The 20,153-nt window shown below is 41.2% G+C and overlaps 1 protein-coding gene across 1 annotated transcript; it reads left to right on the top strand.

The window, feature by feature from the left end:
- Nucleotides 1-5,509: 5,509 nt before the first annotated feature.
- GABRD (gamma-aminobutyric acid type A receptor subunit delta) lies at nucleotides 5,510-18,596 on the top strand (the record flags this gene model as incomplete). The annotated part of the gene is made up of 9 exons (XM_083877027.1): nucleotides 5,510-5,702; nucleotides 12,462-12,574; nucleotides 13,129-13,196; nucleotides 13,562-13,782; nucleotides 14,574-14,656; nucleotides 15,984-16,121; nucleotides 17,033-17,188; nucleotides 17,767-17,978; nucleotides 18,297-18,596. The coding sequence occupies exons 1-9, from the start codon at nucleotides 5,635-5,637 to the stop codon at nucleotides 18,594-18,596; spliced, it is 1,359 nt and encodes a 452-aa protein (XP_083733153.1). The 5' UTR covers nucleotides 5,510-5,634.
- Nucleotides 18,597-20,153: the final 1,557 nt, after the last annotated feature.

Below are 20,153 nucleotides of genomic sequence, written 5' to 3'. Positions count from 1 at the left end.
TTCCTACCCAGGGCAGGGGGTGGAACTGAGTGAGCTTTGAGTTCCCTTCCAACCCAGGCCATTCTATGATTCTGTGGTTTTAGCTCTAAACTGGTAATTAACTGAGTTTCCTTCCTGTTCTATTCCTTGTATTACCTTGACAAAGTCAAGGACCAGTGCAGCTGGATCCACAGCAAAGCAGATCCCTATTCCCTCACTCTTGGCACTAGGCCCCAGTGACGTGCCAGAGAAAGCCAGCTATTCAAAGATTCACAGGGATTCAGTTATTAAAACACTGAGACATCAACCCCACCAAAATACACCCTGATCTGTACACAGAGACAGATGCATTCTCAGTTTTATTTAGTTGAAAACGTTCCTTAATGGTAAGCAATATTTCTGTAATTGTTATCGTTGCTATGAGAGTAAGGTCTAGGTTTTGATCCCAGGCGCACCAGCACATGCTGCTAATCTGAGCATTTATTTCCACTGACACACACAGTATGGAGTATAAATTACTCACAGTGGCCAGTCCATTGTCCCACATTTATGTTATAGGTCCTCAATCTTGAGAAATACACGGACATTCTTAGCTCTATAAATGGTGGAATCTTGATTTTATGGCATCTATTCATATTACATAAAACAAATTACATACAGACATTTGCAGGATTAAAGCTACAAGATGTAGGCTAAAAATATGCAGTGATTAACTGTATAGCTCTCTCTGCAGATCTGGAATAGTTATAACTGTGTTAACTCTGAACCTGCCAGTTCCCACACTCTTCAAGTCGGGATGAAAAAGATCCAAGTATGGATTTTCCCCTCAAGAAAGCACTCAGAAGAACACCTGGAAATATCACTGATTGCCAATTTCTTATGATTTTTTTTATTCAGGATCTTTTTTCAGTCCCAGTTTACAACTGTTTAAATTATTTTCATAACAACATCATCAACAAGGGTCATGGTTTTGTGCCAGGTGAATAATGTGTTTTTAGGGAAAGCCAATGTAGATTTTTCTTTCTTGTATATATAGGAGAAGACAGAAGATATCTGCAGTTCCTCTGAAAGAAATTATGGCTCCCCAGCCAAGTTCTTATCTCCCAATCTACAATTTACGTCTATCAACTTAAAGCCAGTGAATCTTTAAGATTCAAGCTCCAGGAAATGTAGAAAAAAGGCTTTGGTTGATGCAGCTCTTCCAGATTTTGTGGGCTCTGGACCACAGTGATCCATCTTGGAGAAACTGGGAAACAGAACGAGCAGATCCAAATTAAACCCCGGCTGTTTTGCTCCCACGAGGTTAAATTCAGAGGCATTTCTGTGAAGTTCCTGCAGTACCACCTCAGGATCAGCTGGAAAGGCAGCAGAGCTGGCCACTTCACTCTGCTATATGGCTGCATACTGTGCTTCCACAGGCAGTTGGCATTTCCCTTCCGAACGTTTCCAAGGTGACAGGAGCTCATATATGGAGCTTTCTGGCGTTTAGGCAGGAAGACATGCCAATAATGGAATCTGCATTTTGGCAGGGTTGTTCATATCAATTACATAACACAGCTTGTCTGCCCCTGTTGTTTGATAGGGATCGATGTTGGCCTGTAAACAATGGCAAACATTGATTTTTTTGGACTGTAAATAATGGCAAACATTGATGAACATCTTCCCAATGACTCATCCTTACAGATGTATGGACAAAAAAATGAGAGGGGCATTTGTTATCAGAGCAGTTCATGGAGGAATGGGCTGGGATGGCACCAGCTGGGAGTGGACCCCTTAGAGCAGCATATCTGGGGTAAAACTATCATCCTGGTCCTGGGATTAGCCCTGGCTTGAGGGCAAAGGGGGGAATTTCATCCCAAATCTGTTGCATAAAGAAAAGAAAAGAAAAGGAGGGCAAAGTGTCTGGTTGCAGTGTGTTTCATGATCATAAAAAAAATTATGCAGACTGAGGAAGGAACTAGATGTTCTACAGAACATTTAGAAACAGATAAAAACTATATTCTGAGTACTTAAGGTGAAAGGGAAATTAATATTGTGGTTATCCAGATACTGATTAAATACAGACACATTTGTGTTGGGGCTGGGGGACGTTCATACAGTGCAAGTACAATACAACCTCTGAAATGAGCTAAATATTCCCTCCATGCAATTGCTACTGATATTCCCAAATCTCATTTACAAAAATAGGCATATGTGTGTAATTTATATATCTAGAGACATTTGGCGATGTTGCCACAACAGTCTTTCACGAGCTGCTTAGGTGGAATCATGGGAGGGTGAGACTCATTATCCCTGTGGTACATTTTTTTTGCCTCTAAAAATTATATGTGACAATGTGACATCTTTATTTTGCTGGCAGTAAAACCACCTGTTCTATTTAGAAAATGATCTATTAAGAATACCAGGTAATGCAGTGCAACTGTAAAATAAATTGAAATAGTATCCTTTTGATCCAGGCTCAAAATACTGACTAATAAATGATTGAAAACTTCTTTTTTGGCCCAAATCACCGAGCATGCTTCTCCTCAATCCCATCAAATTACACCATCCAATAAATGATTGTATGGTAGCAGTTACAGAAGTATGGATGACTGTGATCAGGGAAAATTCATACCTGTTACCTGTTCCAAAAGAAAAATACTTGACAGATATTGAAATGTGGATTTCTGGCTTCAGTGTAGTAAAATATACTTCAAAGTTGTGACCTTTATTACTGCTTGAGTAGGGTAAATACTTCAAGAATTAGTGTTTGTTGATATAGCAGTAATAACAACTAATGATTTAATAGATAGTAATGATTAAATGTCATTGTAAAATTGTCCAGATGTGGGTGGGGCCCATTAGCATTTGACCTGGCGTGGACAAATTCTCCAGAAACACAGATTTAAGGACCACTGTGTGGCTTTCACAGATCTACTACAGCTTTAGCACAGCAAAGATCAAGGTTTACCCTGAGCTGTGTAACTCTGACCCAACATCCTGGTCCTGCTGGAGCTGCAGTGACCCCACACAGTCCCCAAGGGTCCTGCTGAGCCCCACCTGCAAGGTCAGAGCATGGGATGGACATTTCCATGAGAGCTGCTGCCTGCAGCCATAGGGATTGAGGAGCAGCAGCAGTTTGTTAGAGTGAAAAAAAAGCCTTAGGAAACATTGAGTATCATGAGCCATCTTTTTTAAGACTATTTGACAGTTCCCAGCCGGTAGCTAAAGCTAAAGGAAAGCTTTAATTATTTTCAAGAGGATTAGATGAGAAAGATTTGGAGAGCTTATTTATTTTGTTTTGTTTTGATGTTTTAATGGCAATTTTAATAGTTTCTTAATCTATGTCTTAGCAATTTTAATCTGTCATTGACTGTAATGAGTTTAGGATATTTAGCCAGAACTGTAGGAAATTAAATGTGTTGTTGATCTTTATTTTTTGATCTTCTCTCTTCTCTTTGGCAATAGGAGTTATTTATTTTGAATGGGTTGTGCAGTTATGTGTATATATGTACCAGTCTATTTTAAATATATATTACATGTAAATCCAAAGCTAAAGGACCAAACATTTGTCTTTTCTCTTTATGATATGAAGATATAATCAAGGCCATTGTAGATAAAATGTAATTTATTTATCTGAGAGAACTTTTACATGACTTTTAGGGTTGCCATTGTATTTTTACTTGTGTCAATGGTCACTTTTGTAGCAAGGCCTGTCTTTTCAGAACATGTGTTACCGTGGTGTGCTTGTATCAACACTCAAATACACACATCACACACTTACATGTGTCATCCACACATAAATCCACTCAGACACAATCCAAATGTACAAAGTGCCTCTGTGGATTTTTTGGCTATTTTTACAGATATATGTTGAAGACATAGAAAACTCTTATTTTCACTAGTAAATTGGGTGACATCTGTCCAGCCAGAGGAGAAAAACACCGAGGAATTCTCAGCACAGGTACACAACCCACTGGACCATCAGCCTTAAGAGTAGGAAAAATATGAAAAAATCTCAACTGAAAATATCCCCAAAAGGTGTGAATGTGTTCTGTTATATGGAGCAACAAAACCATTCTGTTCTGTGTGTCACCAGGTAAATTCCATTAAAAATCTTCTAGATTACCTAAAAAAAAAAATTAAAAAATCACGCAATTAGCTGACTCCTTGAGTTAAAATCTGTGTCTTTTCATTCTTTTTGGATGTTAGCTGCAGGATTGCCATTGAAATGGCCAGGGGGAGGAAAAGATCAGAAAGAAAATAACCCCTTACATCATTCTCACAGGTTTATGTCATGCTTGTATTTGTTGTATTACATTTGTGTGTGTATTGTGTACATCTGTTCTCCTGGATCTCACGGAGCTGTTATTCCCCTCACCCACCACCCCTCAGTAGCCATTTAAAATGTTGGTACTAAATAACAATACAGAACTAAGACGACAAAAAGATGAATCCAACCCTTTACCCCAGGTGCCTCCTTTCATTAGCTTAAGATACCTGCAACAATCATTTTTTTGTTTTATGATATAATTTCTTGAAAATATCTCCTTCACACTGTTTCCTTTGTGGGTTGGTTTTAAAATTGTCATTCGAGATTGAACAGCACCAAAAAGCCGAGGAGGCGGAGGAGGAGAGAAGGAAAGAGCGAATATGGAGGAGAAAAGCGAGTTTGACCTGCAAGTCAGGATGAACCCGAGGTCCCGAGGAGCCCCGTGGCCGGGTCCCCCCTGGCCCCGCGCCGGGAGCCACCGGAGATCCCGGGAGCTGGCGAGGCACAGGAGGCGAAAGCTGGACGATGGCAGCCCGAGCAGCCCGGGATGGAGCAGTGAACTGCTCCGAGTGTTTCACTGTAGAGAAGCCCCTGAGGAGCCCGAGAGCGGCGAGGCAGAAGTTTGTGTTGCGGGCTCTGCCCCTCTCGGGCCGGGACGGCGCGCAGGCAGCGGAGAGGCGGCATTTCCCTCGGCGCGGTGCCCGGCTCCATCTCCGGGGCGCTCGGAGCGATGCTGGAAGCCGGGCTGCAGCTGCGGTGCCCGGGTGCCGCCGGGATTTGCCGGGAGCTCGGGGGGGCGGCGGGGGGCGGCGGCGGCGGCGGTGCCTGCGGTTCACATGCCCCGTGCGGAGCGGGCACGGCGGCTCCGCGCCCCCGAGCGCCCCGGGACCGGCCGCCCCTGCCCTGGGCTCGGCCTGCGGCTCCTCCCGCTCCTCCCCGGCACGATGCGCGCAGGACATTAGTGGCTCCGGAGCACTTTGAGTTGCTCCCACCCCGCTCCGTGGGATTAATCTATCCTTTTGGAGGTTATTTTCGGCAAGCAGCCTCGCAGGCGGGCAGAGCGGCCGGAGGAAGAGCCCGCGGCAGGGGAGGGATGCGGGAGCAGGGCAGCGGAGCCGGGCGGGACTGAGCCACCCGCAGAGGAGAGGAGGAGAGGGAAGGAGAAGAGAGGAGAGGAGAGGAGAGCTGCCCTGCTCCCTGCTCCCGTGCCGGGCTGCCTGCATGGCTCCCGGGCACTGTGGAGATTGTGGGGGCTGCTGCTGCTGAGCAACCATCCATCGCTTTAAACTCAGCCTCAACTTAGCGCAGCAGGCAAGAATGGCAAAGCCACTGGAGCTTTGGAGCTGCCAGGAGAGCCAAGGAACCTGGGTTTTGGTCGCTGCTGTCTAATAAATGGGAGTAAAATGGAATTTCTTACCTGGGTTTTTCCTGCCTTGATTCTACTGTGCACCCAACAGCACAGGTGTATCAGGTAAGAAAACATCTTATTCTTTCTTAGACTGGCCTCAGGCAGGGCTTCTCTCGGTGTAGTGGAGTGAGTGATGCCAGCTCTGGCTGGGGCTCCCACTTTTGCCCAGGGATGTTTTCTGCACTTACGGGCCACGACTGCTTTGAGTGAGTGTTCAGGAGAAAAAGGGCCCTTGACTGAAGAGTTTCCTTAATGTGCCTCATGTGTTTCAGTTTTTTTCTTTCTTCATTCCCTAGCTGAGAATGCACTTCTGCCAGTTGAGCAGCAGTTTTTTGGCTGAGTCAAGGGCTGTGTTTCTAACAGGATGCTCCTGGAAGCCTTTTCCCGGGGGCACTTACTCTAAATTGGGGGCAATCACTTTTTGTAAGGCACTGCAATATCCCAGCTCAGCTTCAGCCCCTCCAGGAGCTCTGTAGGGGCCTGCTTGAACATGAAACTCTTCCATAAACCCCAGCACAAGCAGTGGGGTACGAGCTGAATAGCTTTGCTTAGGACCATTAAAACCCCAAAATACAGCCATCCCTTTCTAATGCGTTCGTTAAGTCTCCTCAGTTTGGGTTAGCAGGAAGAGACTGTCAGAGATCTTAGGGGGGAAAAAACGTTTGGATAACAGAAACCATTTCTTAAAATAATAAATTTTAAAGACATATATATTTGCAGCTCTCAGTCACATTCCCTCCAAAGGTGTTAGCTAGGGAACCAGCGACGGTCTCGGTATATTCTTATTCTCTCCAGATCTGGAGGCTGGATGTGGAGAAAGCTTGCCATGATTACGCAATGAAAATAGAGGGGGGAGTAAAAAAGAACTTGCTGCATATAAAAACATGCCTACACCCCCCAGAGCAGGGGTGGTTGTGGCATTAAAGGGGTCTTACATCTTCTGCCTCACAGACATCCTTAATAGCTTCAGAGGAGTGGAAGAGGCAAAGTGGGAACTGTAGTAAAGCATAACATTGTTGTTACAGGTTTTGGAATTAATCAGGGAGATCTGATTTTTTTTTTTTTTTTCACTGAGAAGGAAAAGAATCTTGCTCAGAGAAAGTGTAAAGTCAACTGCTCTTAGTCAGGATTGACAGAATTATTTATCCTGTGACCTTGAATCTGTTATCCAGGGTCAGATCCTGACATCCTCAGACTCTGAAGAAATCCAGTGTTACAGTGAAGGCAGAGGAAAAACTGCTTATTACCTAAGGGCACCCAGATCTTGTCCATCATTTCAATGATCCTGTTTCTCCCTCTGCAACTGGGCTACCATTGAAGCTGGGGGTTGAAAAGTGATGTTTGAGTACATAAGACTGAAAAAAGAGAGAATTTTAAGGAAGAATTAGTCTTTTCAGCCTGTGTCTCCAAGGTTTGCTCCTAGGCACAGCAACTGCCAGTGTTTGTTGGATACATTATTTATTTTATTATTGATTCCCTAATTGACTTTCTTTGTCCAGTTACACAATAGTGATGAATTGTTTGGTAGGAATACATCTACTCATGACAGACTCAGGCAAGGCAAATTCTAACTTCTGAAATTCCAACTGTTCAGGTTGTAGTTTTCCAAATATTCCAAAGTGTGAGACATTCCATGGTCAAGGAAAGCTGCTCTGTTTGGATCCAAGATTTAGGGTGGCTATGGCAGGGCACTGTTTAATCTTGTAAAAAGGGAGTAGCCTTGCTTGCGTGTGTACTTTGGATCAGTTAAACAGAACTAAAGTGAAATTTTATCCTTCCATTACTGAACATATTTTTGGTACAAGATGCTTTTATGAATAGCAGCATATTAATGGACAAAACTGCCAATTGCTTCATTTTAAAGCTCTGATTTTGTTTTCTAAATGTAGTGTGATTCAGAATTTTGATGATAGAGCCCATCCAACACCCCTAAATTCTCTGCTCCTGAGTTCAGTGCACTGTATATTGAAAAAAAAATCCAAAAAAGAAAGAACATTTTGGTGATTTCGAAATTCCCCAGTAAGACAAAAGAGACAAAAGACTTCCCACAAGCAAAACTACCAGTGAAAATAATGTTATGGTTTGGCAGAGGAGGGAAGTGGGGAATATATGGAGGCTCCTTCCTCAGAGCATTCCTGAATTCCCTTCCAGGGTACTTTAGCTGTGTGTGAAGCAATTTCTCTGTCATGTGTGTTATTTGACTGAAGGGAATGAGTCAAATTCAACCCAAGTCAGTGCATTTTTGTCAGGTAAACATTTTTAAAAAAATAATGGTCTTCGGTCTGCTTGAGACAGTGATTAGTGGCAAGGAATTTGACATTTAAATGATTGACAGGTCTTTGGGAAAAAGACTATGGCTTCCTCTATTTTATCAGGGTTTGAGATGCTGTGGATGCTGCAATAATAAATGAGATCATCTGCAGAAAGACACTTGAGGAAATATTTCTTCAGTTGCATGAGGAAGGAGCACTTCTGAAAGGAGTTTTGGGGTGTGTGTCTGTACTTTGTAATTCCGCACTGAAAGAGATTTTAATTGTCTAATTAAAATAATTTTATATTTAATATTAAAGTTTCTACTCTGTGAAGTGACTTTTATACTCTTGCATTTAATTGTCATTCTGCTGTGTGTCTCCCTAAGCCTTTTACTTCTATTCGTGGAAACAGAGCAGCTTTAACACGTGAATGTATGCAAAGAGTGGTCCATTTTCTGTAGCTTAAAACTGCCAGAGAGGCTTTGATGTTCTAAAGGTTGCCATGAATTAAGCCTAATGCTTTTTCAATTACATTTCAAAATACAAAACATATTTACAGTGAGCTTCCCTTACAGTCAGGAATGGCAGATGGGAAGGATATATATACTGCTCTGGATAATCCTGGAGTTTGGCAGAGGTCAGATTATTCACTGACCTTGCAGGATATTCCTTGTCTTTTTCCCAAGGAAAAGTTTTCTTCAGAGGTGATGATATCAAGACATCTGTCCCAAAGGCTTATCAAAATGAAATGTACTGATCCCAGTCCTCCAGACAAACTGTTTTTTCCATCTACCAGGTTAAAAGATTCATATAACAACAGTGTTATGATCCCCAAGAGAATCAGGTTTGGAGATCTAAAGAAGAAACAGAAGATGCAAAAGTGATTTTCCACATCTTACTGCTCTATGAAATTTTGAGAAGATCAGTGCACCCTCCTGGCCAGTGTGGCCTCAAATCAGTATCCCACTGGCCACTGACTTAAAGATTCTGAGCTTTTTTTGCACTGATCCTGGAGATTTTGGCATTGGTGGGCAAAAATGAAATTGCTAATACTATTCCTTGCTCAGCTGCTGTTGTGCTCTCATTTACATGGAACTTACAAATTGCCTCTTTGGTGTGATTTAAATACCAGATATTTTCTAGTAATATTGATAAACTCCTAGCAAGAGTTTTCAAGCAGTGTTCTGGAAGAAAGACAGGCTAATGCCTCACTTGTCTGATAAAGCCCGTTAAAGAAGTGCTGTTCAAGTTGATTGATGTTTCTTTCTCTTCCCAGATCACTCCACATTAGTAGGATGCCCTGGTCCTGCAGCAGCTGGGAGGGAGATGTCAGCTTGGATAGAAAGGATTTTGGGATGTGTGTACTTTTTATCCTAGAACTGCTAGTACTTAGCTCTGAAAGAGACATTTCTTTGCTCTGTCATGGGACATTCATTGCTTGGAGTTGCTTTCTCTAACCTGTGTTAGACTTAGGGAAAGAGGAATTCCATAGATTTGTGCAGTTTATCAAGGTGATTTCCTTTCCCTGTCTATGCAGTAGAACTCACTATTGCTTTCATGGTTTAGACAGCAGTAATCAATTTTCAATGAGCTCAGCTGAAGTTCTCCCAATGCTCCAGATATGGACAGATACAAATATATTCTCCAAAATAACTGCTTGAAATGAGATGTGTACAGAGTCAGAGTGTGGATTCAGCTTTAGATTTGGGAATGACTTCCAGAGGGATGGAAGTCCCCAGGACTGTTGCCATTCAGCCAGCGAGGCCCTCCACACTGGCCTGGTGCAAACTGAAGAGAAGCTTTTCAGGAGCTCCTTTACCCCTTGGATTTGACAAATCAATACCTTGCTTTTACAGAGTCCTTCTTCTCACTGAAACAAGCTTTACAGCAGCTTACATTGGGAAGTGAAGTTGCTGAATCAACTAATAATAGTTGCCTTTCTTTTCATCCTTACTGCTTACATTATGAAAAGTTAATCCCTTCCAATGCATCTTTTCTATGCTGGCCTTCCTTTTTCAGGTACAATAATGAATAATATTTTAGGCTATATATAATCCCAACTGCTTATCAAGGATGAAGGAAATTCTTCCACCATCCTTATTGTAACTTTAAAGCACTGGGTGTGATGTGCAGAAGTCTAGAGGAATGACTCCAAGGAGTTATCACCACATGGTAAATCGAGCCATAAAATTATTTCAGCTGTAATATTTTAATAACCCCCCCTGGTATTAAATGCACATAGCTCCACTAACTCCAGCACATTTGTTACACTGATGATCTGACCTTAAGGCTTTTTTTAATAATAGAAACAAGATTTATTTTAATTGTGTCATGGATATTTAAGTAAAACTCCCTCTAGATTGTAATCTGCTTAAAACACATGGCAGGCTATAGCCCTCAATCTTTAACCCGACTCTCATCATTTTAACTTCCTTGGAGCTCCACGGCTTTCCTTAATGCCATTAAAATAGAATCCTGACACAGGAGAACAGCGGCACTCCAAGTGCTTTGTCAAAACGTGATCAGACACATGAGATACATCACTCCAGGGCTGTCACCTTCTGACTTGAATTCTGTTTTCAAAACACTTTACTGAACTTAGTTGCTGTTTTAGCTACAGAAGCTGAAAAGCATCACCTCCTTCTGTTGAGAAGGCAAAGAGATTTAAAGCAGATATATTCAAGTGTATAGTAGTTATATACTCTAGTTAGGAAAAGACATAGAGCACCATTCTTTACATATAAAAGGATCTCTGACATTTTACTGATTAGAAACACCTTTCCACGTCTATGGCTGAGACTTGTGAGTTACAAATAAGTATGTTTTTAAACAAACTTATTAAAAAACTATAATGTCATTAAAGTAAATAATTATGTTTGGATGATTGAAAGACCAGCAGTCTGATAGAAAGAAGTGTTGATATAGTTGATGAGACCAATAAGAAGGAAAAAACCTCTGTCGACATCTGTTAAAAATCTTCAAAGCCCTTGTCTAAATCAATTATGTTATTTCAATTTGTGTAGCTGAAAACACATCTTGGAGTGTTCCAAGATCCTTCCTCAGGAGAGATAGAAAGACCTGAGAAATAACTGGGATAGTAATTGGAGATCAACATACAACAGCGTGCTGATGGCAAGGAAACCTTATAAAAGCAGTTTAACATAACATTTTGCTGGGAACTAATGAAGTTCCCAGAGCAGTGTCCCTGTGCTGAGAGGTCACAGAAGCTTTGACAGCTCTGCTAATGCAAGTGTCTCTGCTGCTCAAAACTTACATTTACACATTGTAATCCCAGAACTCCCACCTTATATAATTGAGTCCAAACAAGAATTTTAAGACCAGGGCAATCAAAGGCTTTTCTTTCAGTCTTCTGTGAGAAGACTTGGTTATTGTAGGATACTCTGTTCCTGTGCTGGCAATAACTGCTCGTGCTGAGCTGAATGCCTAGGCTGGCATATTTTGGAGAGAAAAACCATGTGCTTTATGTGGGTCAATGTCACATGAACACTCTAAGAAAGTTATGTAAGTACCAAGGCAGAATGTGTTTGTGGTGTATTACTCTGCAGCCTTCCATGGATATTTAACTATTTCTCCTCTGTTACAAGTCATAGGTACCTCTCAAATGCCATATTTATAGCTGGGCTCAGTGGAAGATGTTAAAACAGTGCTCAGGCAGCTTTGATCCAGTACTTGCATTCGGTCACAGACCCTCTCAAACCACTGGCAATTCTTCTCTTTGGTGGTAGCAGACATTGTCCCAGCCCCTCGTTTATCTCTTCCTGCCCTGTCAGTCACAGTGCAGCGAGAGGAACAACGTGAGCAGGCACAGATCTTCAACTGGAGTCTGCCAGGTTAAACAGATAATGTAGACAACACAATCTTGCCTTTGTTTCTAAAATATGGTGGAATATCCACATCACTGCTTGTGCTAGGGCTGAAGGGCTGGCAGCTGCCAGGGGCTGGAAAATGACAACCAGACCCTGGGCTAAAGTCTTCAAGGTGCATCACTGACTGGCCTGGCAAGAAGAGGCACCTGAGAGAGGGAGCTGGATTGCTGGAGGGGCTGTGCCATGAGCACAAATCCCACAGCAACACATCTTCTCCCAACCAAAACCTGCTGCCTGCCATCCAAATTCCAGATGTGCACTTTTTCCTGTTTTCCCGTCACATTTGACAATGCACCAGCCTTCTTGATCTCAGCTGTTCCCTAGTGAGAAGCTGTCACAGCTGCATTTCAGCATTCACAGATGCATTTTAGGCAGTATACAAAGTATCTTTGTTTCCCTCATGCTTTTCTTAAGTTTCTAAATCTATTTTTCCTACTTTATTTATTTATAAAGAAACTTTTAAAAGTATGTGCTTTTCCTTAAAGATGCCACAGTCTAGCCTGAAATTTGTTTTGATTTAAACAGAAATATCTGAAATGGTTTTCCTACCTGTAAAAATCTCCAGTAAACCTGATTCTACTGTAGGTGGTCTCTGTTTTAAAATAAGCCAATAACTTCCATTTTTTGTCATTCTTCTGTTTGTAAACATGGGAAATTTTAAGATACTTATTCTCTTTATCCAGAGCTATGAGTGACATCGGAGATTACATAGGTTCCAACATTGAAATCTCCTGGTTGCCCAACCTGGATGATTTGATGAAAGGGTACGCACGAAATTTCAGGCCTGGGATTGGAGGTGAGACTTGGACAATAAATGATGTCTCTTTGATTCTTGCAATCCTTCTGATGTTTATGTGAAATTCGTACTTTAAATGATTAAAAAGTTGTGAGTGTCTTTTACTTGGATGCTGGAAAAAAATAACAATCAACAATTTTCTTGATTTTGACAAGAGACAGACTGTTCAACAGCAACACAGGCCTCTGATGCAGTTCTTAAATAATTGACATCTAAGTTGAAGGAATTTTGTATTTCATGAAATGGTGATAATTTCTGCATCTGCTTGAAGTCATGCTGACTTAAACTAGATAATGTGATTTCTAGAAAGGATTCTACAATTTTCAGTAGTTAAGATTTTATCTTGTGTCCCTTATCACTGAAGTGAGGTGTGCTGTTGGAAATTGAGGTCACAATTGGTAAAAGGTTTAAAACTCTTGCTTTAAGAATGCACTTCATAATGGAAACACTTCAGTGAATTCACTCTGTAGGAAAGAATTAACTGTCTGGGGTCATTGATGTTTTTATGGGTACGATGATGATATAAATCACCCCCTTGAAATGTTTTTTCTCAGGTCCTCCCGTTAACGTTGCTCTGGCAATTGAAGTAGCCAGCATTGACCACATCTCAGAAGTGAACATGGTACAGTATCAGATTTTTTAGTTCTACTTTAAAAAAAGCAAAGGTTCAAAACCAGAAGTTGTATTTGTTCAGCTATATAAACTGATTTTTTTCATCAAGACCTATGCAACTCTTGCAATGTGTTATGTATAACACATTGATTGATATTGAATCACTTTTTTATATCTTGTGCTTATCCATAGTAGGAGCATATGACCGAAATTCAAATGCTTGGGCAGCTCCCTGGTTGACAAAGTATAAAAATATGTATTTGCACTGAAAGCAAATAGTATATATTTCTAGGCTGAGACATTGATTTTTTGGCTAAGTTCCAATACGTTATCATTGTCAGCATCACTTCTTAATTAGGATTTCTCTTGTCACAGGAATACACCATGACAGTATTTTTGCACCAGAGCTGGCGAGACGATCGTCTGTCTTACAACCACACCAACGAAACTCTGGGCTTGGACAGCAGGTTTGTGGACAAGCTCTGGTTGCCAGATACTTTCATAGTCAATGCCAAGTCTGCCTGGTTCCATGATGTGACTGTGGAAAACAAACTTATCAGGCTCCAGCCAGATGGAGTCATTTTATACAGCATCAGGTGAGTGACAAGCACTACAAGTGTACTCTGTTGTGTGTGTTAAGACTTTGAACATTCTATAATCACTCAGCATTCCTAGGAGGATTTCCTAAAATTATTATTAGTTAAAAACTGAAGAAAAGCTCCTTTCCTCTATCCTTTTCTTTGTAAAGAGAAGCCAGGACGGTCTCTTTGGCAGCACTAACACATTTTGCACTGTACAGTCACTGATCATCTCCAGAATGCTCTCAGTGGGACAGAAGCCCCTTATGGCTTTGGTCACCAGGCAAGGAGGTGCTGAATACAGAGCAAATATTCTATTCTCTCACTATTTTCCAAGGGAACTGTGAGCCTGATTTAGGCTCAGCTTCCCCGTCTTTCATACAGACAAAGCAGCATTTCTCGCTTTGAAAGAAGCCTGTGGTTGAACTCAGTAACAATATTGACAGTTAATTGTGTAATGTTCTGAAAAATAATGAATGTGCACCTTTGAAACTGTAAGTCCAAAGTCCCCCTTAAGGTATTGGTAGTGATCTTGGGGACAGTGGAAGGGAGGAGATTGAATCAGAAAATTCCCTTTTATCATCATCAGTAGCTGCAGAATCCTCTGATGTTAGACGAGTCATTTGACCTTTTTTTCAATTCCCTCTGCCTCTGGGTTTCCCACAGACTCAGGCAGCAGCCAGCAAGACTCTGAAAACAGTTTTCTTTGTTAGTATTAAAGTTTCAAAGTTTTCCACTCAGTCCTTTGAGTTCTGAGGAAAAGACTCTGTCTGAATGTAACTAACTGATGCTCACATTGCTCCAAACAGGATTACCTCAACAGTGGCCTGTGACATGGACCTTTCCAAGTATCCAATGGATGAGCAGGAATGCATGTTGGATTTGGAGAGCTGTAAGGGCTGAGTACCTCTATGTTTTGTGTAAAGCCTGCATACGTGGTTCTTAGCTGGACTTGGCTGGGATGATTCTGCTTTAGTCAATGGAATTTAAGGGGTGCCTTGAGGTTTGGAGTGAACAGAAATCTCTTCATTCCCTGTGTTGGGCATTAGACTGTGGAGTTTTCAATACCAGATCAATCCTGGTCCAACCCAAATCTCTAGGATTTGATTTAGGGATGATGAACAATGTACAGTCCTGCTGACAAATGTCTGGAACTTTGTGTTTCATGTGAAACCTTGTGCAGTTGTGACAGTCGCTGGCATTACTGAGGTTTGTATGAAATCCAGTGAGAACAAGTAGAAAAGCCCAAAGGCAAAATGTGATGTGCTATTTTTAATTTATGAGAAAATAGGAAAAAGAAAGAATTCCCTGCTTTTAATGAATGCCATTGTGACTAGCCTTCACACAGCTCTTTAACTTGCCTTGGCATTCATGTATCTGTTACACAGAAATCCATCAGAATACTGCATGGATGGGCTTAATTCCTTTGTATTCGCAAAGAAGGGTGAAGAATGGATTTATATTTCATCTAAACTGTATTTAATCTATGATCAGCATGTAATTCCCATGAGCACCAATACTTCTGAATGAAAATCACCACTGACACAAGCAGGGACCACCCAGTCAAGGAAAATGAATCTGGTTTTTAGATCAAGGAGTCTACAGGTCCTGAGGGTTCCAGAGATCTGGGAATAGCAGATCCTGGGCAGATCCCTTGGCCTGTTGATGCAAGTTTCTAATTTTCTTCTTTGTCACTGACTTTGTTTTCTAGGCTGTTAACCACAATACCATTTTATCCTGTCAAAAATAGCAATCTACAGTTTTACTTACATAATCACCAAATGCAGAGGCAGCAGACAGCACCCCAGCAATTCATTCTCTCTCCCAGCAAGTTCTGCCGGGAGTTTTGGAGGGGCTTGAAGGTTTTAATTGAATTTGAGTGTTTTCATTTCAGTGGAACAAACAGAAATAAAGTCTCTTTTAACAAATGGATACTTTAGTAGCACGTTGTCAATGAAAAGCAAAACTGGAAAAGACTGATTTCCTGTGGATTTGCATATTACATAAATCCTCTCATTCATATCCCCTCTTTCTGTCCTGGCCCTGGTGCCCTGCACCTCTCCAAAGCACAGAGAACAATCCAGACTGAATCTCAGCATGTTTGCCACATGTCTGGTGGAAATCAGCATAGCAGAGGAATTAGAGAACTCCTACTATGAATTCTCTAAGGTCTGAATTTCTCCCTTGAACTTTGTGTTTATTCAGCTTTCTTTTGGCAGATGGCTACTCTTCAGAGGACATTGTCTACCACTGGTCAGAAAACCAGGAGGAGATCCATGGGCTGGATAAGCTGCAGCTTGCTCAATTCACAATTACAAATTACCAGTTCACAACAGAAATTATGAACTTCAAATCTGGTAACAGAATCTTTCTTCAATTCAGGGACAGTATCTGACTTTTTCCTGCAGAAAGAAACCTCCTCTATCTATAATAGAAAATCCTTCTTCTTAAGTAACTAATTTAAGAACCTGTCAGGTTTCTGATAAGAGTTTCCATCATCTTCCACTTGTAAGAAGTGCCATTCTTTGCTGAGCCTCCAGGTAGCCACTGTAGCATGTTCTGTCCTTTGGCTCTCTCTGCTCGACAAAATATTGTGTGGAGTAGCCAGACAGCACTTGATAAAAAGCACTTGAGGTATAGCTCACATTTTCTTGACCTAATTTGCGACTTCAGATCAAGAAAAATTTCCATTAGCCCTGATGTTATGAAGCTTATGACGTACAGTCAGATCAGTCTAATTCTACCCTGTAGAAGTCAGTGGTGTGTATGTCTATCACTGGGCTTATTGCAATGTTTGTACAAGATTGGAGTCATTTCTTTCCTGCTGATTTTTCATCCTCTTTCATGTATTCAGATTCTCATTTATGCTGCACATCTCCTCTAAGCTCTTTTTTGAGTTTGAAATTAACTTGGCCTTTTAAAAAATCTAAATTTAGTATCTGGAGGACTTTCTACAGCAGATGATAAGACAGTACACATTTTGAAGCAATACTGTTATTTGAGAAGACTCATGATTTTATTTTCAGATCTGGCATTGATATGACCTGAGACAAATCATTTGACCTATTCTTAGCTGATGAAAGCTGCAGCACCTCGTGCGGGGTTTATAAGGCATCAATCAAACAACATTCAAAAAAGCTTTTTGTGACCCTTGTCCAGAAGATGTTAAAGAATGTAGCTCTGTGTCATTATAGGAAATGTCATTTTTAATATCAATTTAACCGTAATTCACGCAGCCAGACTCTCTTGTGCCTGCTCTCTTTTCCAGCAGGTCAGTTTCCCAGGCTCAGTCTCCACTTCCACCTTCGGCGAAATCGAGGAGTTTACATCATCCAGTCTTATGTCCCTTCCATCCTCCTGGTGGCCATGTCGTGGGTGTCCTTCTGGATCAGCCAGTCAGCTGTGCCTGCCAGGGTGTCACTAGGTAAAACAGATGGCTTGGGGACTCACGGGGAAGGGACTGCTCAAGGGGTAATTGTGCTCTCTGATAATCCTCATTAAGGTGCATTTTATGAGCGCTGTGTTTACATTTGCAGAAGCGGGTGGTTCTTTGAAAGATTTCCCTCCTGGTTTAATTTCTGTCGTGTTATCAGAGCAGCTGCCTCAGTAAGGAACAGCAAATAACCACCTAGGGAGGGTTAAAAGCAGTAATGACTGTGAAAGAAATGAAAGAATTGATTTGAAAGAACTGGGACAGTAACAAAAAAAATGTTCCTGGAGCTTGTGGATCTGTTTGTTTGACTAAGGGTTGCCAGTCCAGATGTAAGTGTTTGAGGGTTATTTCTTTGGGTTTTGTTTCTCCTGATCTAGGACAAAACCAAGAATAACTTATCCAAAGCTGCCTTAGTCACAAAAATGCAGTTTCTTACAAGTTCCCCTATTTTGAAAATCAGAAGCCACAGTATAAAGGGGCTTTTACTGTGAAAATAATCCTCAGGCTCATATTAATAAATATATTTATGTATATTAGTGCATGTATTTCTCTCTCACGCTGCTCTGCAGGTATCACCACTGTTCTTACAATGACCACACTGATGGTCAGTGCCCGATCCTCCCTCCCACGAGCCTCTGCCATCAAGGCACTGGACGTTTACTTCTGGATCTGCTACGTGTTTGTCTTTGCTGCACTGGTGGAATACGCCTTTGCACATTTCAATGCTGACTACATGAAAAAGCAGAAGAACAAGATAAAGGCGAGGAGGCAGAGTGCAGAGGTCAGTAAGTGTGATACTGGGAATGACTTTGCCAAAGCAGTCACACTGCTTTCATGACCTTTTTCTACAAATTCTTCCTAAGAAGAAAGGCTTTGAAAATGTTCTCGATGGTGCCTCAGTAATTCAGAGCATGCAAAACCATAACCAGAAATATATGTGGTAGCACAGTCTTCCATTAGTTCTGCCAAAGCAGGGGCTAAATGCTTCACCACATATGGATCCCATGGGTGTTTCACCATGCTGGTGCCACGGATAGCTTGGATGGATGACACTGTCCTTGCCCTATAAATTGTCATTATTCTCCTCTTTCCTTTGCAGATCAACGTGAAGAATGCCATTGTTCTGTTTTCCCTCTCCATAGCTGGTGTGAACCAGGAACTGGCCATTTCCAACAGGCAGCACCGAATTCCCAGGAGCCTGCCTGGATCATATGGCACAATAGAAATAGAAACTGGAGAGACAAAACAGCAGCAGGGAATGAAACTGGACAAAAAGACTGGCCTGAAGTCTCTCTTTAAGCCCATTGATGCTGACACCATTGACATTTACGCCAGAGCCGTGTTCCCAGCAGCCTTTGCAGCAGTCAATGTTATATACTGGGTTGCATACACAATGTAAAGACAACAAAAAAAGGAACATTCTTCCCAAGAGCTACAAACTGAACAATACCCACAGGCTAAAAAGCCCTCACTGAAACTGGATTGAGGCACCTCTTCTCAAAATAGTTTCTCCAACGAGCTCAAGACACTTCCAAAGTCGAGGAAGCCCTGCTATGAATTCCTACGTAAAGCAGCAATTTATTGCTGACCTGATTTGATACAGTAAGACTGCACTCTGCCAAACAATTCCAGCTCTTTCTTTCCTGTAATACCATGAGACAACTTTTCATATGTACATATTTGTAGCAAAAGTTTAAATCTTAAATGACCATGGTTTTCCTCCGCTTCAAGGGTTGATCAATAATGAAGATTTGGCTTTTCACACTCAGATAATTTCCTTTTTATTTGTAATGAAAGAGCTCATTCCTCACTTCTACACGAGTGGTTTTCTGCATCTGTGGGGTGGTTTAGGTTTAACAGTAGTGCTAAAGTTGGAGTTTTTAATCAGAAAAATCTTATGAACAAAGTAAAATGAATAGAGGGGAGTGGAGGTTTTTTCATAAAATATTATTTGTCTTGGATAAAGTATTGAAAAATTTCAATGCTCTTAGTCACAGCATGAAATAAAATATACTACATAAAATTCTACTGAATTGTTAATAATGACTGTATTACATTTCAGATCTAAGCTAATGCAAGTTTAAACACTTAAAGACAGAAATGTTTATTAGTTTAATAGACCCCGAAATAGATAGAAGTGATTTAGAACCACAGAGAAAGCTCAGGCTTTCTGTGTTGGATTGGGAAAAATTTGAAAGGTGCTTGATAATGAAGGATGTTGGACTCCATTTGCAGGAAGAACTTTAGAATTTGTTCTGTTAATTTTCACTGAGAATCTACCATGTGTGCCTCTGAAAATATCCGTTTGAATCTGTCCCTAAATAGCTGAGGGAAGTAAAAAACATTTCATAACTGTCTTTAAGTTATTCTGTTGCTTTGGATATTTTTGCTGTTTTTATTCAGAGGCCAACCTAATCTCTTAGGCCTCTTCACTTCCATTTTTCAACAGTGAAATTTATGGGTCCTCATACACACTGCTTAATTCAGGACTAGATCTCTCACCCAACTCATGCAAAATAACACTTTGTTCTGTAAATAATCTCAGTGAGCTCAGCAAGTGAACACAGTACTCACCACAAACTAGTTTCACAATTATTCCCTAAAATCTCCACAGCAAATACATTGGAATATGGATTAAAACAACTGAAATATTATTAGTGTAGGAAGCCAGTGTAAGACACTACAAAAGGGGAATTTATTTTGAGGATATTGTTGCCTTGAACGTGAGGGGTTGATTTAAAAATAGGGGCTGACACCAAAGAAAAGGTGAAATGGGAGAGAGGGAAAGAAGGAAGCAAAGCAAGAGGGTGAAAGCTGCAATGGGAAGGAGCATGGAGAGAGACTAAACTAGAAGCTGCAGGTGAGAGGAGCACTTTGCTGGCATTTAAGATGGGGCTCCTGAACGTGTGGCTGACAATTAATAGTTGCAATAAGGGTGAAAGGAGGATTTGATCCT

The sequence above is a fragment of the Zosterops lateralis genome, assembly GCF_965231275.1.
Source record: "Zosterops lateralis genome assembly, chromosome: 22".
NCBI classification, from domain to species: domain Eukaryota; kingdom Metazoa; phylum Chordata; class Aves; order Passeriformes; family Zosteropidae; genus Zosterops; species Zosterops lateralis.
This window is presented reverse-complemented; position numbering and strand designations above follow the sequence as displayed.